The 27,515-nt window shown below is 37.9% G+C and overlaps 1 protein-coding gene across 1 annotated transcript in view; it reads right to left on the reverse strand.

The window, feature by feature from the left end:
* camk1da (calcium/calmodulin-dependent protein kinase 1Da) overlaps window positions 1-26,406 on the reverse strand; it is a 68,834-nt gene extending 42,428 nt beyond the window's left edge. The window contains exon 1 of the mRNA XM_052119084.1: window positions 25,997-26,406. Coding sequence (XP_051975044.1) covers window positions 25,997-26,094 — 98 coding nt within the window. The 5' untranslated portion in view covers window positions 26,095-26,406. The remainder of the gene's footprint in view (window positions 1-25,996) is intronic.
* Between the last annotated feature and the right edge of the window lie 1,109 nt (window positions 26,407-27,515).

Raw genomic sequence — 27,515 nt, forward strand, 5'->3', positions numbered from 1 at the left:
AAGTGTTAGTTCAGGGATGTGCACACTTATGCAGTTAGGTCATTCCATATTTTTTCTCTGAAATGTGTCACTTTGGTTTTCAGTGGCATTGCATAGATTGTAATTTTTACATTTAAAGGTGCAAAGATTCTGATATGTTTTATCTTTGTTTAATTTTTTACATAACAAAAACCTGCTGTTTTAACAGGGGTGTGTAGACTTTTTATATCCACTATGTGTGTGTGTGTGTGTGTGTGTGTGTATATATATATATATATACACAGTATATATAAATCACATTATCTATATTCCTAGAAAGTATCAGTGTTTGAGTGTTCAGTGAGGGTAATTAGTTCCCTAATTAGGGTCCATCCAATCTCCAGACAGAAGATCATGTGAATTAGTGCACATTCAATTTCCCTAAAAGAATGCATTTACTTCCTATACAGAAGATGAGACATTGAAACAGCGCCTGAGATCACGTGATCACATGACGGGTTGTAAATGTAGGCCCTATATTAAATGTATTACTTAATAAATCTTCCACATAGACAGTTATGCTGACACCGAAGCAGTGAAGATTTAGTGTCATTGATAAAATGGATGAACTTACATGTATACAGGCACAAAAGAAGGCCAGTTGAACAGTTATACTAACCCAAAGACACAAATGCATACACACCCATCATGCCTTATTCTCACTTTAATAGCTCTGTTGCCACGGCAGCAATTACACAGCAATTACGGTCTGTGTTGGAATACGACACAGAAACTATTGCGCTTTCTGTGCAGTACAGTGCTGAATTCTCAGACTAGATGCATACAAATAAGCCCAGGGAAGGTTTTCCAATTGAGTTAATTTAGAACGACATAACTGCGGTAAAACGGTCATGCCAAATTTAAGAAAATAAAAGCTATCTTAAGCCTGAAATAGACCGTTTGTGTCTTCTAACCCAACCACTTATCAACCAACCCCAACCAAAACTAACACACACACATAAGGACAGAGAAAACCTATATTTTATATACATCTGAAAATTAATCATTGTAATTGGTTTCTGTGCCTGGAGCAATCAATGGTCTCCACTAAGGAAATAAATGGTTTGTTAGGGGTGTCAGCAGTGTGTGTGTGTGTGTGTGTGTGTGTGTGTGCTTGCATTCAGTTACATATAAAAATTACATCAAGATTTACTTTACAGCTAAAATAATAAACATGTTTTATCAGAAGAAAATGCTTGTATAAAATTATATGCTTCACATTTCTGCCTTTTAAATCCTCAAAATCACCCCAAACGCTTCCATTGTAAGTGCCTCACTGTTACCTCGATTTTTGCTTTTTTTAATGAAAAGAAGGGAGAAGTCAAAATAATTTTTTGTGCCATCAACATTATGGCACAAATGCTGTCAATTAAACTTAAACACAGAGTCTATTTAGCAGAGACTGGCCACTTCAATTAAAATGAATGGGAGAAATTTGAACGCCCACCGGTTAACGGTCAATGGATGTAGAAAGGAAGTCCCTCCTTACAAGTATAAGTGTATCTTATACCTTCTTAGAGAAATTGCAAGCACATTAGCCATACAAGCCAGAAATTGGATTAAAACAGCACAAATTATGATTCCAGTGATGTCAGATTTTACAGCTTATTTGAAATATGTTCTTTGATCATAATCTTGACCAACCGTTTTGAGTTTTCGGTGTTCCCCCATTCAAGTAGATAGGAGATGCACTGCCATAACTGGAAATAGTCTCTGGAGAACATTCTAAAAATGGCAGACAGTGAACTGACTTGCTAGAAAGACTTTGACTGAACCTGGAAAATGTCTCTAATTCATAGTTCTGATGTCAAATGAAAACATGTTTTTGGAATGTTTTGAAAACATTTAAAATATTTTGAATATTCAAAAACACTGGAATGTTTCTGACCGGATCAAAGTACCCTGCATTGGTTGTTGCTAGGAAACCTTGTAGCTGTGAGATGCTTTATTGATCTAACTGTCTGAAATAATGTATCGCCCTTCCTTGGATAACAGCAGGGGATTCAACATGCATTTGTTCATAGCTAAGAATAAAGAGCTATCAAGTGGTTAACGAGAAAGGCTTTTTACACACTGTCCTGTATTTAATACTTAGAAACTACAGCATATCATTGCTTGATTTAATCACAGCGAGTGCTTACTAAGATGACGCTGTGTATTGTAAAACCTAGTAAACAAAAAGCAGTCAAATGAACGCTCACCCATGTGCGAGACAGAATGGCACACAGAAAAACTAGCAGCTGACTAGGTTCTGAAACACAGCTTGTGTGTCTCTGAGTATATTGATGATCACGTATTTAATAATTAATAACCCCACACTTTAAGATTATTTAACTGCACACACACTCGCAGAAGTTTATAATGGTTTGTGATTCATACTGACACTTATCAATGGCATTGGCAAAGATACGAGTGTGTGGGTGCGATTGACGAGGTGTGATCCGAGATGTGTGTGTTTGTGTTCACGTCTCCATAAGGTCGTGACTCAGATGATGACGAGTGGGTTGCAGAAGACTGTAATTTCAGTAAAAAGCCCTGAGTCATAGGGCCACATACACACACACACACACACACACACACACACAACCAGATGAAAGTTCTGAGGATTGTTCTGAAAATCACTGAAATCTGATGAAAACTGAACACACAAGATAAAATATGATCCCACACTGTGCGGCAATGATTGTTAATTGAACTTTTTATGAGACAAGAGAGGATGTTATGTAATTACTAAAGCCACGGTGTCATATTCCCTTAACTACAGTGGCTTTGGAGCATCCATTTGGCATTACCATGGTTACGATAAGACAGTGAACTGATGATCAGCCTGATGACAGTAAGTCTACAGAACAGACAGATGTAAAAACAGACAGATCTAACAAACACAAGAGGAACAAGAGAACAGAAAGACATTGGGACGGAGGTGCGAACCTACTGCAGATATGCTCAACAGGCACAAAATAGCTCGAAACACTTGGTAAAGGAATAGTTCACCCAAAAATGAAAATTCAGTCATCATTTACTAAACCTCATTTTGCTGCGAATCCGTATGACTTACTTTCTTCTGTGGAACACAAAAGGAGATGTTAGTCATAATTTACTTTCATTGCATCTTTTATCCAGAGAGTGAAAGAGGCTGTCATTCTGCCTAACATCTCCTTTTGTGTTCCTTTGGAAATAGAGGCATAGAGACATGCAACAACATGAGGGTGAGTAAACTGACAGAATTTTCATTTTTGGGTGAACTATCCCTTTAAAGGTACATTCACTATTGCACTTGTTCGCTCTCTCTTTCCCTGCCTCTTGGAGATATTATCCATGGCAGGCCCAAAGGACCATGGGTAATTACACATCCTATTATCCTCTCATTCTTACTGTGTGCTCCCTCCAATTCACTACAACAAAATCCAAATGTTCTGTTTCTCACTGGCTGCAGTACTACAGTATATAATTATTATGTGGTAGTACCATAGTACAGTGATACAGTATATGATAGTAACACCATAGTACTTTAAAATATACCATGTTGCTGTATTCATTATTACCATGTTCATATACTGTTGTATTTACATGGTAATCCAAGCACATAGCCCTTTGAATTTGCTCAGTCGCTCATTGTTTTGTTTTTTTAAGTAAAGCATCACTAATAATATTGCTAATAGATAGGGTTAGGGATTTGAACAAGCAGGGGCTGAGAAAATCAAAAGATTTTTTAATAAAAAAAAATATATTCTCATTTTAAATATATTATTTCAGGTAGATGGAAAAATCTACAAGACACCTGGTTGTTGTCTCCTATGTCCACATGAGGGCACAACAAATCAATATAAACCAATCAGCACAGTGTTACAGCAATTGTTTATAACAAAGAACATGTCTGGCTGTTAACAAATGTCCGTAAAAGGATAAAGACAAAATAATTAGCCAGTTCTTATTCTCAAATATTAATTAAAAAATTAAAACGAGAAAAGAAACCCTTCAGTGTTTTCGACAGTTCTATGTTAACTTGGTGTTTCACAGTAGCCTATACCAGTGCCATAGTACTACCATGGACACAAGCTTCATAATACTGATGGTACTACAGTGTTTTTCATTAATAAATACAGTTGTATGTACAGTACGTACCTAATGCTTACGCAGCGAGGTGCTGATAACAGAGCAACGCATAGATTGTCAAGACACAACCGCCAAAGATTTCCACCTTTGGGGACCGTTCACTCTGAACATGTCCGTCTTTTTCTATGCAAGCATGCGCTATATGGACGTCTTTGAAATCAGTGTCTCATGCAGTAACAAGCATTTTTTTGATGTAAAAGTCAATTTAACCTTTAAAACGTGCCTCGAGACACATGCATTCTATATTGCATGTGTCTCGAGACACATGCATTCTGTTTTATACATAGCACTGCGCCTGTTTTAGCCCAAGAATGTAACTGATGATAGTGCATGGCACATATCCAACATTTTTATGCTCATTTTAGCAATCGAATGTTACATTTTATTCTTAATTTCAACAAATATTCAAATTTAAATTTGACAGCATTTAGCAACAGAAAGTCGAAAGTTCTTCAGCTGAAACCAGTCTCTGCTAACCAAAATTTTAACTACTGCCCCCAGTGGCCAAACCTGGCTGTGTTGTTGAATGTTTGGGCAAGTATGAGCTCTATTTTCCCTGTAAATTATCAGTGTGGTGCCAAAAGCGAGTAGTAAAGCATGTTTTTTTGTTGTTGTAAATGATGTAATTCAGTCAACAGGAAGGCATATTTTATTATCATATGCCCTTTACCAAAGCCCAACACTAAATCTAACCGTCAGTGGAGTGAAAATGCAATATTAGAGGGATAATGCAACATCTGAATCTTGCTCGTCATTGATTAATGTGAACGCAATTACTTTATGGTTTGTATGGGACCAGAACCCGCATCCCTGAGGCTGCTCACACATCACGCTATGAGTCGCGCCACAGGAAAAGGTAATCAGACAAATTTGTTTACCTTTTCCTGTGGCGCGACTCATAGCGTGATGCGTAAGCAGCCTCAGAGATGCGTGAGCAGCCTCAGAGATGCAGCAGAATGGGGTTGATGTCAGGATACCAGAACATTCAGTAGCAGCATTTTCAGTTGATCATGTTTAAACGAAAGTAATAAACTTTGGTATGTAACTCATCCCGCCATGTTGTTCTACGGGCATAACCTTTAGCACAAACATATGGCTTGTTGGGGAGAGGTATTACTCTTTGAGATGATCGGAAGAGAAATTATCACTTGGCTGATTATAAAACAAGGAAAAATTGTCCCAAGCCATATCTATGGACCAGAATGGCCAGACTTTGGAGTGAGCTATTTTGACTTTGGCCATTAAGGAAGCAACACCCTATCAACTGCATAGCAACACACTCAAAATATTGAACAGCAATGCCCTGACAACCACCCAGCCATCATGGCATTGACCATGGAGAAGTACCACACTTTCTACAAAGAACTTTCAAATCTTTTTGTCTTTACATAAAAGTCCCAAGTCAAAGTGGAAAAAACCATTAAAAGCATGTCTTTTGTTCTGCATAAAGGATGAAAGAATGTAACCCGTGTGCAGGGACAAAAACATGTGTAATAAATTATAAGGGTCAGTTTTCGGTTACCACCGTTGATGGAACAACACTAGTACAATGATCTGTACAAAACTCAGCACCCGTTGCATTCAAAACACACAGAGCTCACATATAAAAATGTGTGCATGTTTATTTGTGTGTTTTTGCCCTGTGTTGATGCATTTAAATGGAGTTACAGTGCACAATGGTAAAAACCACAGGAAGACTGCATGAGCTCTCTGCGGCTGCACCTGCAAACAGCACGAGAGAGGAGAAAGAGAGGCATACAAGGACATGGGGGTTTACTGTGCATGCTCCATGGTAACTCTATTAAGAAAATGCTTTTAAATCACAGACAGAGTCAGATCCAAGCGTTCCCACTGAGCGTTCTCACTCGAAAATCAACAAATGTCAACACATACTCATACCTGTATGACTTTATGTCTAGTGTGCAAAACAAAAGCAGATGTTAGGCAAAATGTTAGACTCAGTCATCATTTACTTTCATTGTATGGAATATGCAATGAAAGTAAATGGAGACTGTGGCTAACATTTTGCCTAACATCTGCTTTTGTATTCTAGGAAACCAAGTATGTGAGTAAATGACTTTGTAAATGGTGAACTATCCCTTTAAATATGCGATCAAATCACATCACAGAGTCGGAGCGTTCCAACGGCTTTGAGTGCAATATACATACACACCGTCCAATCTAGCCTCCTGCTTCTACCGCTAAACAACTAAAAGATACAGCTATCTCAACCTCTTACACATGCCCTTTTCTATCCTTTTTAGCAAGATAGATATGCTTTCTCTGTGTCAAGGGAGCATACAATCCCTTAAGTACATAAAACTAAAGACAAACACACACACATTATATACTGTTCTATTGTTCCTGTTGATCTGATCATATTGATCTGAAACCTAACCAGGAAATACAGGAGGACATGATGCACGCATGCACACACATAAATACAAAGAGTAAAAGGAAAGCCATAAGTCAAACACGTGTTAACAGGATGAATAACAAGTATGCAGTGCATGCACAGGATTACACTTGCAAGTATTATCAACAAGACTCTGTCAGTAAATTAGAAACTCATTTAAATAATCATACATATTCAAGAGCAGTGTAGGCACAGGATTTGAGTGAGTGAATTTGGGCTGGCTTCTGTTTCCTCTTAATAAAAGCAATGTGCTGCCACTAAAAGAAGATCTTCAACAAAAAAGACCAGAACAATTATGAGACCAAAACAAACATTACCACAAAAATAAAGAAAATGTATTCATGCAAAAGTCCTATCACTTTAACATCTTTAACAAACAAATTTGTATATAGATATTTTCGACACTATACAAATGTTTTGTTAGGGAATTAAATTAAAAGATTTCAATTAAAAGATCAAATGTCCTTTTTTTCTATAAATTCTCCTCCCTGCCCAGTAGGTGGCGAATATGAATCACCAAAATGAAAAGAAGAGGAACGTGAAAGTGAAAGTGGAGATTTATAGTTAAAAAAAAAAGGAATTACATATTGATCTGTTTGTCACCCACACATATAATATGGCTTCTGAAGATATGGATTTAACAACTGGAATCACATGGATGACTTTTTGTACCATCAAAATTTTGGCCAACATTCACTTGCATCGTATGGGCCTACAAAACTGAGATAGTCTTTCTAAAAATATTTGTTTGTGTTCAGCAGAATAAAGAAATTCATTAACATCTGCGATGGCATGAGGGTGAGTAAATAATGAGAGAATTTTCATCTTTGGGTGATCTATCCCTTTAATAGGACTGTGTGCATCCACACATAAGCTCCTTTCCACTATCGGACCGAATGGTTCTCTTTGCTAAACCATGCCTTTCCGTGCTGATTATGGTTTTTTTTGCACTGTGGTGCTTGAATGTGCGTAACAAATACGTCAGTTGGCGATGGCGTGAGAGGTAAAAATTGGAGTGAACGCGCTATGGAAGATGATTGCATATTCCAGTTTTCCCCCTCGTTTTTACTTTGTGAAAGCATAGGAAAGACATGTCCCATGTCACAAAAAGGACAAAGCAAAGAGAGAAAGACAAGAGGTTTACCATCATTTAGTGAGGGGTTGTGCATGCCAATGGACACGAACACACAAAAAGTGCCAAAACTAAATAAAAAGTTATTAATTGACAAAGTATTATATGAGTACTGTAATTATATATTATATGAGCTAGCTATCATAATCCACCTCCCTGAAAAAAAAGGCTTGTAGAACAATTATTTACTATACAAGTTAAACCATCATCAAAAAAATCATGAGATATACCAAACACAATTTTGTGTAATAAAATGTTATTAACCTCACCAAAATTTGCCAGCTACCTAGAAACAAATAAGTTACCCTGTCAATGGAAAATTGAAAATCGTGAGGCGCCATGCACTAAAGCCATCCTACAAGCATGGTTGAGCACGATTTGAAATCCAGGCAGAGAGCGGTTTGTAATCGTGCCGTGCAGAACCATGCTCAAGTGGAAATGCTTCTGGAATCGTTCATCACCGTACTCAGAACCGTTCGGCCTGATGGTGGAAAAGAAATATATGTAAATTGACGCACTGAAACAACTCAACACAAGAGTTTTCTCATTAAACAAGAGGCAGGACTTGAACGTTTTGTTCCATAAACAACAACAAAGAGTTTTCAATTAAACAACCACAGTGAGCACTCGTTTACAACAACCGCAGGCCATTATGCAAATACGTCAATTACAGAAAGCGTTACGGGAAAAGGCCTTAATTAGTACAGTAACAGCCACATACAGGAAAAGACCCCCCATTTATCCCCACCCCCTCCTTCTCAGTGTGCTGACGCCTGCATTCTGTGCTATGAAGGAGAACGGTTGCTTTGAAAATCTGTTCCGTGTTTGCAGAATGCAGATATATTTTACTAGACACAAGGGCCAGTTATAGCTTTACTTTATGTGATATGTACAACAAGCCACATAAAAGTCATTTTGGAATAATGTAGGAATAGTAACATGATTCTATAAGATCAGGTTGTGCATTTCTGTGTGTATAAAAGAGAGAGAGAGAGAGAGAGAGAGAGAGAGAGATTATCCTCTTCTCATATTTCATGGCACAGCAGAGCGATAGCAGCTTTATCTGATGGATGTGAACAGTAGGGACAAAGAAGAAATTCAGCAGAGAAATAGCCTATCCCGTCTCCCATAACCCAGTGATATCATGCTGAGCGAATGCTGAGATAATGTCTTTGATAGTTTCCCAAACAAGTAGTCCCACCCCAAACTCAAGTTGCTGGCTGAGCCAAAAGTTTGTAGACCACTCAAACAAACAGAGCAATGTTTTGATAGCACTACAGGGCAACAGTGTTTACAATTTTTAAGAGAAGTCAGCCTACAAATAGCTAATTATACTTTTAATGTCCCTGCACATTAAACTGGAATATAAAGTATTTAAATGCAGAAAAAATACACATATCAGCTTTAAAGCCCAAAGTATACTTAGGAAGGATGCGGTACAGGACACGTGATGAAATTTCATCATCAGCAGAGTGCTCGAGCACTGAACTCATGCAGCCTGATTTTTCTAACCGCACGTCTTTGAAATCTCAGAAAGTGGAGTTATTTGCACTAATTAGTGAGTCCACAAGATGGCAATACTCACATATGAGTTGTTGCTTTAAAGAAGAAACGCTAGAAGATATTATTGCCACTAAACATCAGGAGATGAGTGTGAGAACAACAACAGTGTATATGCAGGTCAAGAACGCATGTGTGAGGAGGTCAGGAGATGCCTGCTTTTATATAACTCAATTTTGAAGGAATATAAAGGCATCTTTATGAGTCTAAACTCCTGAGGAGAAATAGTCCAGTATCTCATTGCAGTCATAGCCTGTATGTGCCAACAGTAAAGTAATGTATACTTTGACAGGCTCACGTTTAACCTTTTGCAATAAAACCGAAGTATACTTTGGGTTAAGATGAGATATAGAGAAAGAGATGTGAGTTGGTGCTACACAGTAGTTCTGACCTTGCTGCAGTCCAAGACCAATGTCAAGACCAGCACAACTCAAGAACAACAACTCACTGCAGTTCCCTCCCCACAAATGGGACATGCACATACAAGACACTTGCATTAAAAGTCACTTTATTTAGATCCCTTCTGAGGGAACAACCTTTAATGGAACTTTTCCAAAGTAGGTCTCTCATGAAACATAGCCAGAGAGAGAAAAGGGAGAAAGAGGTGATGTGGAAAGAGAAGCTTAATGAAAAAGAATGGACTGCGGCAAACAAAACAATACAGGGCAGGGTGTCATCAGAACATTTATACAAAAACAATCAAAACAAATGTTAAAAAAATAAAATCAGTTTATAACAAATGGTTAGATGATGTAACTTGCTTTTGCTATTACTTGCTGGAGAAATAGTGACCAGGAACAAATTACATACTTAGTAACTGAAGAACTTTATAACTCTCTATCATTAATTATTAACTGTAGGTTATAATTATTAGACCATTATTCAAAGGTAAGTTCTATGAAAAGAGCCCTTCAGTTAGTAATTATGCTCAAATATCCTACTAGAATTGCCTTGTATACTGAGGACGTTTATGCGGTACTAACATGTCTGTAAAATAACGGATTGTACTTTTAAAAAGAAAAAAGGCTTTATTTATTTATTTAAGACCGTACTTACATGGACAAATCCTGTTCTCAATCAGTATCTTTGTCTTTTTTTCCAGGAAAATATTTAAACATATAAGGTAAATTCACGTGAAAAGTGCATAAATGAAACAATTGAAATCAAGCAATATCAACTTGTTTTCAGAGAATGTATGTTAAATATATAAATCCAAGTACTTGTTCTGTGATTGTTTAACCATTAAGCATTGATTGTTTTGTAAAAAAGTGGTATATGCCACACATTTGGAGGTGAGGGGTTAAAAAGACTTGACTTAGTGATGTCAGCTCAAAACGAACGTTTTTTGTTTTTTCAGAGATGGATGAAAAATTACAAAGACAAAATGTTTATTTCTTTCGGATAACGTGCTAAAAAATTGTCCACAATAAGACCAAAAATGTGTATTACGAAAGTAAATAGGGTCAATTTTGATTTCATGCATTCACTGATGCTTAGATATTTGTACTGGAAAACAAGACAAAAATACTGATCAAGAATAGGATTTTGAGCTGTTGGTTGATGTAGGGGAAGCAAGTGCTACAGTGCAAGCAAATAACTGACATTTAACACTGGGGTAATGATAGAGCTTTTTGAAATCTGTGGTCGCTCTACCCCTGGGGCCATGCTGACATCTCTGCAGCGGTTCAAGTTCATCTCTCTCACTCAGCAGGTCAGCTTGTTTTCTGATTGAACAGGGAGATGACTGCTGCTGTAGCTTTCATGCTCATTATGAATGAATGAATGACTGAACGTTACATTTATATATTGCTTTTCTGACACTACACTCAAAGTGCTTTACACAGTGAACAGGGAACTCTCCTCAACCACCACCAGTGTGCATTATCCACCCGGATGATGTGACGGAAGCCATAGTGCACCAGTACGAAGAAACGCTTATGAAATGTTGCTAAAAGATGCTGTAAATTATTTATTTTCTGAAAAATCACAAATGTTGGTGATGGTGCTACAGCATAAGTCTTACACTAAATCTGCTACTATCTATATTTTGTAGGATGCAGCATCCTAACTATCATGGAATCTCATAAGTGACTGATTTGGATCGATAATCTACATAAGCAGCAACTCCATGCATCACACAAATAGCACTGCACATCTGAAAAGCAAGGGAGATTTGCCTCACAATTGCTTCCAACAGAGTTTGAAGTTAGCGTGTTGCTAAGCTAACAACACAATAAGCTATTTTGTTAGCATAGTCACCATATCACCCTGTAGCTCAAGACCTGTTAACCACTGAAGCTAAGCAGGTTTGAGCCTGGTCAGTACCATGTTGGGAGACCTCCTGGGGAAAACTAAGGTTGCTGCTGGAAGAGGTGTTAGCGAGGTCAGCAGGGGGTGCTCACTATGCGGTCTGTGTAGGTCCTAATGCCCCAGTATAGCGATGGGGACACTAAACTGTAAAAAGGCACTGTTCTTCGGATGAGACATTAAATCGAGGTCCTGTCTCTTTGTGGTCATTACAAATCCCAGGGCACTTCTCGTGAAAAGAGCAGGGGTGTAACCCCAGTGTCCTGGCCTAATTCCCCCTTTACCAAATCATGGCCTCCTAATAATCCCCATCCATTAATTAAATCCTCTCCACTAACAGCTGGTGTGCGGTGAGCGTACTGGCACACTATGGCTGCCATTGCATATTCCAGGTGGATGTGGCACACTGGTGGTGGTTGAGGAGAGTCCCCTGTTCACTGTGTAATGTGCTTTGTGTGCAGTGTCAGAAAAGTGCTATAAAAATGTAATGTTCATTCATTCATTCACTACAGTCTGGAACATTGTTTTCCGGCACCTCCAATTCCATTAACTTCTGGGCGGAACAGTACATTTTTGATTACACTGGACTAATTTTCTGGAAACTTTTCTGAATTAAATGTTATACATCTAAAATCAACATTCCTCTTGGCCAAAACCACTTATCTTAGAATGCATCATAATGTTGCAGCTAGGGCCCTATGATTTCATGATGCAGAAAACATGGACAGAATCACAAAATCCAGTCATAAAAACTGAGTTGACTATTAAACATGGAATGTCACAGAATTTTACATATTTGAGATAAAATGTATGTATTCTCCATTAACTAAATAAAAATCATCATATGTCCTAGGGAGATGATTAAACCACAAAAGGCTAAGATTTCATTAAGTAAATATAGTGTGAAAGTGGTGCATGCTTTAAAGGGAATGTGTGAAGACGGCCACTCATATACTAATAAGCATCACGTGCGCTCTGTGTTAGTAATAGTTTACAGACAGCAGCTTGCGCATTAAGGTTGAAGCGAGCAGCACATGCAGACTATATATATATATATATATATATATATATATATATATATATAATTAAATCACAGCCTTTTGCAGTTTAATAAGCACATCTAAGCCATACAGCTGAACTACTCATCTATTAACTACTTATCCGGAGGTGTGAAGCTTTCGTCAAAAACATACAAACTCGAATTGCTTTATTCTGCTTTCTGACAAAATATAAGCTCAATTTAACTACACGTGTGAAATTACACAAATTGCAAATTTCTACTGTGTAGTAAAAATAAATATTCAATGTAGTAATAAATAATAATAATAATAATAATTAAATAAGAAATACATTATAATTAATCAAAATCTCACAAGCAAGAATGCTTTTATACTGAAAAAGTTTTCATCAGTCCTTTCATTAATACTGTACTAATAAAATATATATAAAATAATAATAACTCCAATAATACGTTTTGTATATGCTGTGAGGATCGGTACAGAAGCACTTCATTTGATTAAAAAAATAATATAAAGGTATATTGAAAAAGAAATTCTCACTTGATTAAAATTGTTTGAATTAATTTTTATTAAACACTTTTTTGATGATAAAAGTTAATTACATTTTAAAACACAGAATTCAGAAAAAAAAAACTGATTTCATAGGGTCCTATCTTTTGCAACAGCTTTCATGAAAGGAATGCAGCAATGATGCATTAAAATGCTGTCTAAGCCTGTGGTTATTGATCTTTTGGAGGTTGCGGTAATTCAAATGCCACTATAAGTAGTCACTTCACGTTAATCAGTTTAACACTATAGCCTATATTCAGTTTTGTATAATTGAAGTGAGTTTAAATGGCTTTGTAATGGTAACTGGAAGCTGCTTTGTGGACGAGATGACATTTTTGTAAGCTGTAATGCTGCTGTGATGTGGACAGGGGCTCATCTGATGTTCGGCTCTATTTTCCGGGTTACCATGTGGATAAGGCTGAGCGCACAGCAGGGTTTTTCCTATGGAGAAAGAAACCACTGGGCTGGTGTCTTATCAAAGAACAGTTAGAAAAGGGATCATGACATAAAAAAAGAGGGAATGAGGAAGGCATGTATCATCATGGATCCACATAAACTGACTTTCTTTACCACGTGGTTATTTAATATATAAACAATTATTGTTAAATTTCTAACAAAAAATTATTATGTTGTCATTTATACTCACAAGTGCTTCAAATGCCAACTTTATACCGTAGCGCCAATCGCATTGTAGGACGTGGCTTAGTAGCAGAGATAGTAATCGAGGAAACAGCTGGACGCTTGTGAATTAAGTTAAGGTTGACACTGATAAAGATTTATGTGACTAACGTAATAGACTTAAATTGCTGCACTATTTATCACTGCTGTGAATGCCAAAGCCCTGACCCCCTTGGCTAAATGAAGACAGTACTCCGACTGGGACGGAAAGGCTGGTCATTATATATAAACTGAGGTCGCTCCTAAAATAATGGGCAGTCCTTGTGTGCGAGCTTCGTGTTTACAAGCGTGTTAGAACACGGGGTACGTGACGAGTGGAAGATTGTAGATAATGACAGTAATGAACGCTAATGCAGGGGACAAATCTTCTACTCTCTCATGTGCTTTCTCGCTCTATTTTTGGCATCAAGTATTCCAAAAGGGAGATGGATCAAATGAAAGGAGGAGCTTTACAGAACAAGAATTCATTCATAAACATGCAAGCAGCAATGATGTATTAAACACACATACAAACTCCTTCAATGACAGTCCACATGGGGAAAACACATAAAATGATCTAAAAACACACAGGAATGTGCTTTTCGCCCTTTAATAAATCAAGTGGTGAAAGCACAGTCCTATTTTGTTCATTTATCAAGCTGCATAATGTAGCAAATTGCCTTTTTACACTAAATTACAACAAAATCTTTTGTTAGGAATTCCATTTGATTTATTTGAATGATCTCATTTATTAAGGTGAAAGCAAAGGGCAATCAGTTGAACCTATTATAGACAATTACATTACAGAACATGAAATACAGCATGAAACATGTACAATACTAGGGTACTGAATACTGTCCAACTTCATACTACATTTTTTATTACATTTTTTTTTTTTTTACGTTTATACAAACAGTAGTATACTTGTCACATGACATCACCACTTGCCAGATAATGTTATTAGGTCACAAATACATTTTTAAGTTTGTGTGGCGATGTCTTGACTCTTAGCAGTCATGGTTGTTGTTTCTTCCAGTTCATTTCTCCAGTTTATTCATACTGCGGAATGCTGAATGCAGAATCATAATGCTATCAAGAACATAACCTGTAACAACAGACCAGACAACAACCCTAACTACCCTCATAGGAAATAAACACAAAAACTGCTGCTGCAATATTTTAAATTGCAATCCAATGAGGCAGCCGCAATGATTTTTGATGAACGTTCCAATTGTCACCATCTTGTTTTCCAATTAAACCCGATTACGACAAATAGTCCCTGAAGAGGAAAGCCATTTAATATGTAGTTACATTTTTGGTTGGTGATGGTACAATGAGTATGACATTCATTTAGCCTGCAATTACAGCTTTACCCCCTTAAATGTATAAATATGTCCCTGTAGATGACAATAATTGCACTTGTGGAGAAAATGTGCATTTGACAGCACTGAGGTTTTAAAACCATCATGTACCATGTAATATTACTGTTAAAATTCTGCAATATTTTATCATTTTGAAAAAGCAACAAAATTAAAAACTTTTTACAAATGCTTTAATAGATAATCACTGCATGCTAATTAATACATACTCAATCCAACACTAGTGAGCAGATCTGTTGGAATACAGGTTTTCTGATGGCATCAAGTGAAAACCTTGTTAAGATGTGACTCAAACCCATTAAGACAGGGCATAATGAGCGACTCACATACGTTTAAAAGGCTGCAAAGTGTCAATAAAAACATTGCCAGGGAAACAAGTTCCTGCCTAATGGACTTGAAAGGTGAATCTAATACTCCTACTTGGTGTGAAATGCACACTGTGTGTGTGTGTGTGTGTGTGTGTGTGTGTGTGTGTGTGTGTGTGTGTGTGTGTGTGTGTGTGTGTGTGTGTGTGTGTGTGTGTGTGTGTGTGTGTGTGCGTGCGCATTTGGTCAGGTTTTGCTTTACTTGTGGGCACAAAATATCTCATAATGTCACCAGAAGAAAAGCAAAACCAGACAAATCCAGACCCTGGAGATCTCCAGGGTGTTGCTATACAGTTTCCCAGGTGTTATCAGTGGTTTTAATGCATTGTTGGGCGATTGCTACAGTGTTCTAGGTGGTTGCTTACTAGTCCAAGTCAAAAGAGCCCAAGTCTCCATGATAATCTGGTCCCAAGATATGGCTTGTGTCCCTCCATCAATTAAAGTATATAATGACTTATTGCCTGCCACATGAAAACCGTAACTGATTCAGAAATTAATAGCACACCTTTCCTTAAAGGAATATTCAGGGATCAATACAAGTATATGTTTTGCATATCCACTCATATTCACTCTGCTTGCCCATTATTATGCAAGGAAAGTACATAAAATGCAACAAGGACCAGTTAAAGTCTATAAAAAACACATAAGACTGTTTGTGGGTGGCGTGTTGTGTTGTGTACCCATGATGTAAACAGCAGATGGGGTTTGGGCATAATCTCATTAAGATTCGACCTGCTCTTGATAAGTGAACAAGCTTTGCTGATAAACATTGGTGACATGTGTACAGACGGTCGTCCCCTTGGCTGAAAATGGCGAGAGGAACCAGACAGAACACTCTGATGAACAGAAAACAGAGGGAGCGAGCCAAAGACAGCAGAGCTTGAGGAGAGACGGAAGGAAGAGGATAATCTCCAGACGGGTTTCCTCTACCACGATGCTCATTTGCTTTGATCAGCCTACATTAATCCGGCACATGACCTCCAAAGCCAAACAATTTAAATCACCATTTAACATCCTGCTAACAATCCTGTCAGGGCATGAATTTATGAAGATCTCACATGATCCTATCATTACATTTCTATGGTGGAGCTATAGTCTATATTCTCCTGTGGAACACAAAAGGAGAAATTATAAATAATGTACAAGTCATTGAATTACTACTTACATTTTTGTCTGTTCCATACAAAGATACTGTATGAATTTAAAAGACCTGTGGCTTACTTTTATGAAACTTTTATGGTGCTTTTGCTTCTTTTGTTAAGCATGAAAGCTCTAAAGCAGGCAAGAACAACCAATTTATTCTCTTAAATGTCTTCTTTTGTTTTCCACGGCAGAAAGAAAGTCATACAGATTGAAACGACAAGGTGAGTAAATGATTGGGTGAACTATTCCTTTAATACCTGATAGATTATTTTGCTTCAGCACTGACAGCACATAACAGATGGCTGTGTGAGCTGCACACATGGGGGTATCTATTAGAGCAGTCACAAGATGTTTGCATCAGAGAAAACAATTCAAACTGTGGGTGTTTGTGTTCTCTAAAACAGATTGTGCCAATGGGAAAGGGGCCTTTTCCTGAGAGCTGGAACTTTTAAAGAGATTTCTCTACCACTTCAGACCCTGATTTGTCAAGAAACTTTGTTTGGCACTAAATGGACTGGCAAAAATAATGTTTCCCAACTAAACTTGAATCTTGGGTTGAGCCTGAATTTGGCACACTGGGCTGCTCAAATAAACAGAGCAATGTTTTGAAAGCACTATAGAGGTACAGCGTTAACAATTTCAACATAAAATGGTTTATTTATAGTTCTCCCTGTACATTAACCTGGGATAGGGGAAACTATTTCAACAAATTACAAACAGCACTTTTGAGCAATTTCTGAAATGTTTCTGTCAGCGTAAGGGTTATTTAATTTCCCCCTGTGCCAGAATAGAGACAAAGTGTTGTGGCTAAAGATTACACCTCGTACAGCTGACTCAGGAATTCGTGCTGACCACATCACTGAACAGTCGATTAGAACACACTGATATGACTGGAGTCTTCATGTCATGAGTGTACATCATTTAACACCTGTTTGCCAAAATAAGATTAAAGGTAGCAACATTCTAATTCTAATTGTAATTCAAATTTGATTGGAAAAACAAACAAAAAATATTCCACACCAAACCATGTGCAAACTGAAGTAAATACACACAAAAAAAATATTTTAGATATTTTTTAGATTTACACATTTTAATTTCATATTAAAATTCCATCAAATTGAATTGTGTATGTTTAACAACAATTAAATCAACATTTTTCGTTTTTTACATTTTATTTTATTAAAGATTACTCAATTAAATTTAATGGAATTTTTTATGAAATTGAAATGCATAAATCTTTAAAAAAAAAAAATGTTGTGTGTATGATTGTATTCTACATTGTACATTGTATGTTGAGCGGTTTATAATCTAAACATTACTATATAAACTGCAGCTTTTCACTTTTTTTTACTTCCTGTTCTAATAAAAATATTATTACCTGCATTACACAATTACATTTAGTTTTGAGAAATTTTATTTTAGTCAAAATTATTATTTAGTCAAATGTTTTAATTATTTAGTTATTGTTATTTAGTCAAATAATTATTATTTAGTCAAAATTGTAATTTGGTTGACACGATTCTGAGTATTTATTCATTTCTTTAAGTGTAAAACATTTTAAAGTGTAAACAAAAAAATCACGTAGTGCACCGCTAAAGAATTGTTCACTCAAAAATGATAATTCCATCATCGTTTACTCACTCTCACGTCGTTCCAAACCGAATCACTTTCTTTTTTTCGTGGAACACAAAAGTATATAAGGCAAAATGTTAGCTTCAGTCACCATATAATTTCATTGTATGGAAAAAAAAAAAGATGCCATTAAAGTGAATGGTGACTGAGAATGTCATTCTGCCTTACATTCTACTTTTGTGTTGGAAGAAAGTAACTCACATATGTTTGGAATAACATGAGGGTGATTAAATGATGACATAAGTTTCATTTTTGGGTGAACTATTCTGTTAAGAGTTTTTCTAAACAGCAAACCCGTCTGGATTCCCTTTGTAACAAAGCACAGTGAGTAACAGTGACAATTATTTTTTTAATAGAATCTCATTTTGAACTATGGCATGCCCTGCAAAAGTCACTTTAATACAGTACAGTGATGAGAGATGGAGAAACAGAGGGATGTTATGGAGAAAGAGAGATGGAGAGGCATTCTTAGAGGACAAAGCAAGGAGCATGAGGCTGAAAGTGGAGCAGGCAATTAAGGGCATCATGGCCTCAATGTTTCCTTTCTTTATTACCTCTCCAAAGCCTTCCCTTTCGCTCCTCTTGAGTCACCTCACCTGGTGCACTGCGTGTGTGGTTTAGATAATGGCTCTGGGAGTTTTCTAATAGTAGCATGCTGTACCTGGCACCCGCGCACCTTTTGAGTGATCACATGACCTCCTGTGGCCTCTGGGCACTTCACATAATGAATAATTCAGTTTTGAGCACCACGTTGGGGGTGTACACGCACACAAAAAAATGCACAGATGAAACACAACACCGAATTCTCATGTCCTTTATGCCTACTAAGCAGAGTGGACCACATTTATGAATAGACACAGCACAAAAATAAAAAGACCATGACCATTGGTCTTTTTAAATAATGACCACATAAATCATTAACCCAGAACTAACAATATAAATCATGTTTGTGACTACTACAAAGAAGCTTGACTACAACTGCTTAGTGAACTTTTGAATATAATACACAAGCCACCTCTTACACTCCCTAGCATTTACAGTTAGTGGCTTTGGTGAAGCTCAAAACATTATATTGCAACTGTCATGTGTATGAAACTAGCCACCAAAATGTGTCAGAATGTGTCGGCAGACCATAGCTAAAACAAGGGTTAAAAGTAACCTGGTCCCACAGAATCACGTTACTATACCTACATTTATGCAAAAGGATTTTTTCGTGGCTCGTTCTACATGAACTAAATTAACACTAGAGGTGCTAAAGCAAGGATTACTTTTATTACCTTTCACACAAATCAAGTGTAAAATGGATGATTATCAGTTCAAAAACACTTAAACACTTAACACCCTGTTCCATCCTCACACAATGTTATCTTATCTTATATTAAAATACATTTACTAGTGCATGCCTTGAAACAGATACATTTTCAATAGGCTTTGGATCAGTGCCTTTTTCACGCAGCAATAATCGGACGATTTTCCCAACGATTATCGATACAGTGTTTCCCATCAATTTCCTAGACTGTGGCAACCCTCCGCAGTTTCATAATGAACCAGAAATATTTGTACACTTCTCATAATAACATAAAAGACTTCTAACGTTGTGTTTTGCGCCGTTGCTTCTGCAAAGCATCTCTCACTACCAGTCAGTTAGCCCCCCCAGCCCCCTGCTGTATGCGCACATGCTCACACACACACTGGAACCACCTGGCTGCATCCGAGACACCAAGGCATTTTGATGACACAACAGCGTTTGAAGTAAGTAACTAACGTTACATTATCCACTGCCTTTATCTACTAGTCCAAATTTTATTTGATCATTATCAATGTACGACAGCAAACACATAATGTTACTGCATAAATTATTAAGTTAGCTAACGTTACATTAGCTAAAGACATTAGCTGTCAGTCTTTTCACTTATGTCAACTGACATATCCGACTGCTTGTCGCGAAAAACAATGTATAACATATGTAACGTTATATCTAGTTAGCTATAGCGTTATCTAATTATCTAATGTTAATGTTATTACCAGCGGCTCTGGTAATCTGGTAATCATCACCATTCATATCTATACAACCAATGTGCTTATGATTAAATTACTACTAGAGCACAAAATTGTTTACAAGAGCACAAATTGATGCATTTAACTTACTCTGGCTTCACAATGTATTTACAGTTACAAGTATGTTATGACAGGGCGTAGGGCGGGGCCGGGTCGTGATTCTACACACCCGGTCCCTTATCAGGCTCCTCCTCCGAGAGTGATAGAGGCAGATTGCGGATGGTGGTGCGACGAGAGAGAGAGATCATTTACGGACATGTCCATCGTGAGTGTGTTTGTCTTTTGTTTAAGTTAATCATTAAAATATTGTTTATATCGCCAGGCCAGTTCTCGCCTCCTCCTTTCCATTGAACTGCTTTACATATGTCTTTTTGTGGTTTGACAACTTGAATGAAATCTCTTCAAATATACATAAAGAGAAATTTTATAATAATTTCTAATCGTTCAGTTTGCGCAGTTAAATCAGCTTAATGTACTAACCTGCAAACCCGGTTACTTTCACTCTTGAAAAGTAGAAAAACCTTGTAAATTTAACCTACGTAAACATATATTTTGTGTATATGTGACCTGTGCAAGGAGCTCGAAAATACCTGTCTTATGTTGTGATACCTGTGCCTTGTGACCTGCTTCAGTAAATGTTATATCACTCTCTTGTGGTGATATAACATGCTAACTGACAGTGTGTTGCAAAATATGCAAATTAGGCTTCTGATTTAAATGCCGGCTAATTTTAATATGTCGATGCCTCAAATAAATATTGATAAAATAACGTGCCGTTCAATAATAGATATATTGCTATTTTATGACATGCTTAATTTTAACGTTTTCATTACATAACCAACAACATTTATTTATAAGCAGATTATTGTACAATCAAACTGCGTGGTAATTCAACAGATAGAGTGTTGTACTTGCAACGTAGAAAAACCTGGTACGAGACCTGAAGAGCATGCGAGGCGAAACGTGAGCCATAAGGCAGTGTGTTTGTGAACGTCACTGAGACCACTTGTATTCCTAATAAAGTGCTCAGTGAGTGTATTTTCATGAGATGAGGCAGGTTAAAAAGTAAGATATGAGAGATCAGGAAGTGATGTAGCTGTGGAAAACATAAACAAACAGTGCGGGATGCTCAGGAGAGGATGTGAAATAGTGAAGGTCTCCGAGCATTTCTGAAAAAAACCAGCTTTAGAAAACTGCCTCTATCGAGCCTAACTGTTGAATTTGACATATCTGTCAAGAATATGGGCGGAAATAATGCCAATCGCACTACCAGAAATGGCAACAAAGACTTTATTCAGGAAAAACACAGGGTAGACCTAAGTATGTTGCAGCATTTCCATGCCATTTTAAGAAGAATCAATAATCAATTATTCCAAACGAAAATACAGCAAAAACATCATACTGTGATGTGACGAGGAGGAGGGCGTGGCTGGGCGCTGAATCAGCCCAATCAGCCAGGAGATGACTATAAATGAGCCAGGGACGACAGTTCAAGAGAGAGAGAGATGCAAGCAGCAGTTTTCGTGTGTGTGCACTTGTTACATGACCTATCCCTTAATAAAGTGGAAAACGCTGGCCAATTAGTGTCCAAAATTAGCGGATGGGTGACCCACTGCAGGATGGCTTTCCTCAAGTCTGCGTATACCATGAGGTTCTCAGTTGGTAACTGCTGCGCCACAAGTTGGGCTTCCCTGAACAACAGTGCTATTAACCAGACCACCCACTGAGTGTTCAGCCATCCACAAGCCCCCATCGTCCCCCGAAAGAGCTCCAGGAAGGCCTCTGGATCGTCTTGGGGGCCCATCTTGACTAGCAGAACATGGTGCAGGGAAGTCGCGGGTCCGGGGTCGCAGCAGCAGAACCCTCCTGGGGCAGCAAGCTCCGGAGAGCCTGCCGGTCCTCCACTTGGCCCTGGAGGAGCGCAATAAATTGCTGCTCCTGTTCTGTGCGCAGCTTGAGGAGGGCCTGATGTTGTGTCTGGTGGATGCGGGCGAGGGTCTTGAAAACATCCTCCAGATGTGAGGCATCCATGGTGGCTTTCTTCCTCCCTTAAATCCCAAGTTCCGGTACCTTGTATTTATTCTCATAAACAAAACAAACTCGCTTTTCAGCGCAATCTCAAAGGCTCATAGGAACAGTACAGTCTTGGGTGTGTGCGTAGCTCTTTCTCTCGAACTGGAGTCCCTGGCTCCTCTTTATCCCTCTCCCGTCTGATTGGGCTGACCGGGCATCCATTGTTATGGTCCAGCCACGCTCTCCTCCTCATCACAGGTGAGTACTGTAAAGATCAGGCCTACTGTGCACTGATTTATAATGACCGGTTGGAAGTCTGTGGGAGGAAAAATTAAATCTGCATGTGACTAAGCGTGGGCGGAGGGGACAGCAGCAGTTTTTATAAGGGGGGAAATGAAGATCGGTGAGACCCACTTAATGGTGTGCTTGAACGGGCCAGTCAGAGTTGCCATGACTCCTGTCTCTTAGGTTGCTATGACGGCAGTGTCTTTGCACCGAGCTCAGATCCACCTAATAAGAGGTTTAATAGATGGGAAAGATTTTCATGTGTGCTCACAGACACCGAGAGCTTTCATTAGAAAACATACAAACTCACATCTGCAAAAATCAATGCCAATTGTCCAAATTTGGTGGTCAAATTTACCTAGAAAACTAAAATGAATATGTCGGTGTTTCTCAACTCGACAGGACACAGATTTTACATTAGATATTAAGTTGGCACAAACCATGATTATGGATTATTCTTATGAAACCTGTTAAGAAAATGTCCTGGTCCTATTTTATCCAAAATCAAAAGAAACGAATAAGAAATGTTATTTTGCATATAGAAAATGAAGCTTATTTTTCATGGTTGTCAAGAATAATTTTCATGACAGTTATCCACGTTTTTTCCCCAATTCTCATTACTGCAACATGAATGGAAGAAAAAAGATTTTTAAATGGTAAACTATTTATACATTATATCAGTCCTCCCTTAGTGTTGCCTTTCATTTTTGCAGATTTAAAAAATATTATTTAATAACAGCATCTTTTTTACTGTAATAAGAATCATCAAAACTATGGGAATAGCAAACGTAAAACATCCAGATGCGTAACGTTAATGAGACCTGGGGGTAAAATGTGCTTAAGTGTCCTGGAAATAATCTTGCAATGCAAAAATCTTAATGGTCCTAAATATAGACATAATTTCCTTTATGCTAAATATTTCCACCTGCCTAATCTAGTTAGCTTCTGCCAAGAGACAGCTGAATTTATGCCAATATACAGTACACAGACTGTGATGTCAAAACCAAATGATCTAGTCTAGTAAATGCTATCTCCTCCCTTAAAAAAGAATCTGAGTCTGTATTTTGCTATAATAACTTTGCACAGTTGAATAGTTTGTTGCATTTCAGGATTGTTTTCCCCCGATTTTAACAGAACAGACCTGCGACTCCTTTGAGATGATCATGGCCACACTTTACATTACAATGTTGACATTACAGTTGTAATTACATGCAATTGCACAGCATGTAACATATTGTTATTGTTGTACTATTGCAATTAATAACATTAAAGTATTATTTTAGCCAAAAACTTTAATTCACAACATTGGGGCGTTCAAGGAATAAAGTTTTGTATATCTAAAAACAGGTCCTCCACAGTGATAGTGACAACAGAACACAACACAGCTGCACACAAAACAGAGAACAGAACTTACTAAACATGTCTGAAGAGTTTGTAGTTGAAGAATTGATGCATTTCTATGCCCAGCCTTATTTTTATTTATTTGGGCCGGTGCCCGTTGGAGTTACCCGTGCGATGCCGAATATAGCAAACAAGTGATCGATAAGAGTGTACCGTCACTCGTCACTGCTGGTTAGGACAAAAACTCTGATTACCAGAGTTGTATGCAATCAGGTTAGGACACCGTTTGACTGTGGCTGTCTGTAGCCTCCTCTATGTTTCTGTTTGATTTCAGAGTACTCCATAAAAATAAAAAAAAAGGCTTAATTTTTGCAGATTTAAAAAATATTATTTTACAACAGCATCTTTTTTTAATCTAAAATTAAATAAGTCTGGGCATAGAAATGCATCAATTCTTCAACTACAAACTATTCAGACATGTTTAGAAAGTTCTGTTCTCTGTTTTGTGTGCAGCAGCGTTGTGTTCTGTTGTCACTATCACTGTGGCAGACCTGTTTTTAGATAAACAAATCAAGTTTTCACTTGAACACCCCAATGTCACGAGGGGGCTGTGTGAACTGTTGCTCTCGTTTCGTATCATGGACACGCACAGGAGATCAACGGTCAGTTAATATTTTCACTACATAATACAGTACATTTGATTTCGGTTTGTTTTTCATCTAAACTTATCATATGCTTTCATAACAATCATGAATTATGAATTATACTTTTGTAGCTTGAAGAGCTAGTCACCATAAACTGCCATTCCATGACATCACTGAGCAAACATTTTTTTCACAATTGCTCCCTTTATGTTAAGAAAATAAAGAATATCATATAGAGTTATAACAACACAGGGGTGAGTAAACAATGATTTTCATTTTTGGGTGGACTATCCCTTTAAACATCCAATATTTTAACATGCACCCTAATAGTGTAAAGTAGATGCACTGTACAGTATTACCATGACTGTTAAGTAAACCTCTAAGACAGTGCATTACAAAATTTGGAGGCAATCTATTTAAGGCCAATTTTCCTCTAGTGCTTTAATCCAACCTGGTAAATCCGATTCTAGCACAAAGGGATTAAATTACTGCAGTCAATGCGACTGGGACAGCCCGCCGCAGCACAGATACACACTATATACAGACCTTCAAAGATGCACAAGAACAAAATTGTTGCATTAACCTCATCTATGTAGTTACTAATTAGGGCACAATAGATGCACATATATTTGTCTTTAGGTCCATGAAACATCAGATATCTACTATGAGAGTAGGATAAGTGCAGTAATGGGTAGTGAATGTAACATACCCACTTGATGATGCAAGTGGTTGCAGACTGGGAGACAGTCCCACCGTTTACCACAAACACACTCTTACATGTGTCGCATCTGTTATGATGGATACTGCCATGCTCTTTTATGCATAAAACAAAAAGGGCTTTTATGCATTGAGTGAGGACCAAAGTTCCTAGATAAGCATTAAAATAACATATTAGAAATGATTCATAAGGCAAAACAATAGCCAGATGGCTTGGCACCTAAAACAATGTTTCTGAGTGTACACTCCTCTGCTTTTAGAGAAGGCTTGCATCCAGTATCTGAATATCATTGATCCACTTAGACATAGAGATCAGCTTCACGTTTGTTTGTTATTGTTTATAATCTGTTGTATGAGGAAAGTGATTTGTGCTGGTTGCACGTTTACACTGGGCATCAGATCTTTCTTAACCTACTACACACAATTTACCATAATACTATAGTTACTAAAGTTATTGCGACTGAAACTGTGGTAGCTTGGCACATTGTCGCCACTGTCCTCAAGAAGGAGAATGTTAAGGAGAAATTAATAAAGTGTACCCCTATTAATTCATTGTGGTTTAGTGGAAACTATAGTTGCCATGGTACATTTCCGTAACGGTTTACAGTCACAGCCTCATGTCAATGCCAAAAGAAAGTTACTCACGTCCCGAGCACCTCCTTGAATTGAAACATATCCTTGATATCTTCGACCTGCTTCTTCCACGAGCAATCCCCGCCTGCCTCTCCGTTCTCCCGAGCCATGGCCGAAGAAAGACCCAAACCGAGGAGGACTGTAATAGAGATGTGAGTGCGCGCTGGATATCAGGCTATCCCCGGAGATCTTCCCCAGCTTTCACACGCTGCACTTCCTGCCTTTCTCTTTTCCTCTTCGCTCGCTCCGATAAGCCCGCTGAGGATCTCCCGCGTGCGCTCGGCTCTCCTTGAAATGGTTTAAACCGTTTGACGTAAACAATTCAAAGTGGCGCGTGCGTGTGCGCGCGTTTCACCTTTGCGGTGTCTTAACGCTTGCCTGCTGAAGGCTGATCCCGTACAGATCCGCACCGATTGATGCACCGCATCTGTTGTTATGGCAATGATGAGAGAGAGAGAGAGAGAGAGAGAGAGAGAGAGAGTGTGTGTGTGTGTGTGTGTAAGAGGGGAGTAAAATTATTTGCTTCTCACTAGCTGCGCGACTTGACAATGAGCAAATGCGTGAGAGAGGAGAGGAGGAGAGACCGTGTGGCAGTGTGAATTGTTCGCATTGCACCAAAAGCATTCTCAAGACCAAATATATAAGGCATGCATCCATTCGAATCAATCATTTCAAGAATGTATGAATTCTCAGGACACAGTATAACTAGGCCTAATGAAGTGGCCAGATTAATAAGGGTGATTAATGACACGTGGAAGAGAGGTTGTGGAATCACTGTTGAGAATGCAGATTGTTCCCCACAAGCAGCAAATTCAATTGATTAGGGAAAATAATTTAGGCAAAATAAAGGGGAGAAAATTTAATAAATAAATAAAACTTTCACTAAATCAGCCTCCACTGAGTTGAAGATGTGCCTGTGTTTATTAATAAGTCTTAAAGGGACAATTAGTCCAAAATTCAGCCTCATGTTGTTCCAAACCTGTATGACATTTTTTCTTCCATGGTACATTAGATATTTATGCAGAATGTTAGGGACTGACAGTCTCAGTCACCATTCACTTTCATTGCATCAGTAATTATTTATATACAGTATAGTGAAAGAGACTACGTCTGAGGACTAGACTTGTGCTTTTGTGCACACTGGAATAAATTCATATAGGTAGGTTTGAAACAACATGACAGTGAGTAATGATTTTGGGGTGAAATATGTGGGTGAGTTCATGGTTTTGAAAGTGAGTCAACCATAAATGAAAATGTATGCCCTTGCATGCATGTGTGTGCATCATTCAGATCCTTTGCTTTAGTCTACCCGCTCATGAGTATTCCAGCTGCAAACCACTGCAGTTTCTTGGCTCAGGAAAATTTGTCCCACATTTTGCATTCTCTCTCTCTCTCTCTCTCTCTCTCTCTCTCTCTCTCTCTCTCGTCCTCTTTACCAGAGCTGAGTCAGCATGTCTAAGCAGTTTGATTTGACAGAGTCCGTCATCACCAACCCCCTCTCATCTTCATCATCCAAAATGTTTTTTTCATC

The sequence above is a fragment of the Xyrauchen texanus genome, chromosome 45, assembly GCF_025860055.1.
Source record: "Xyrauchen texanus isolate HMW12.3.18 chromosome 45, RBS_HiC_50CHRs, whole genome shotgun sequence".
In the NCBI taxonomy this organism is placed as follows: Eukaryota; Metazoa; Chordata; class Actinopteri; order Cypriniformes; family Catostomidae; genus Xyrauchen; species Xyrauchen texanus.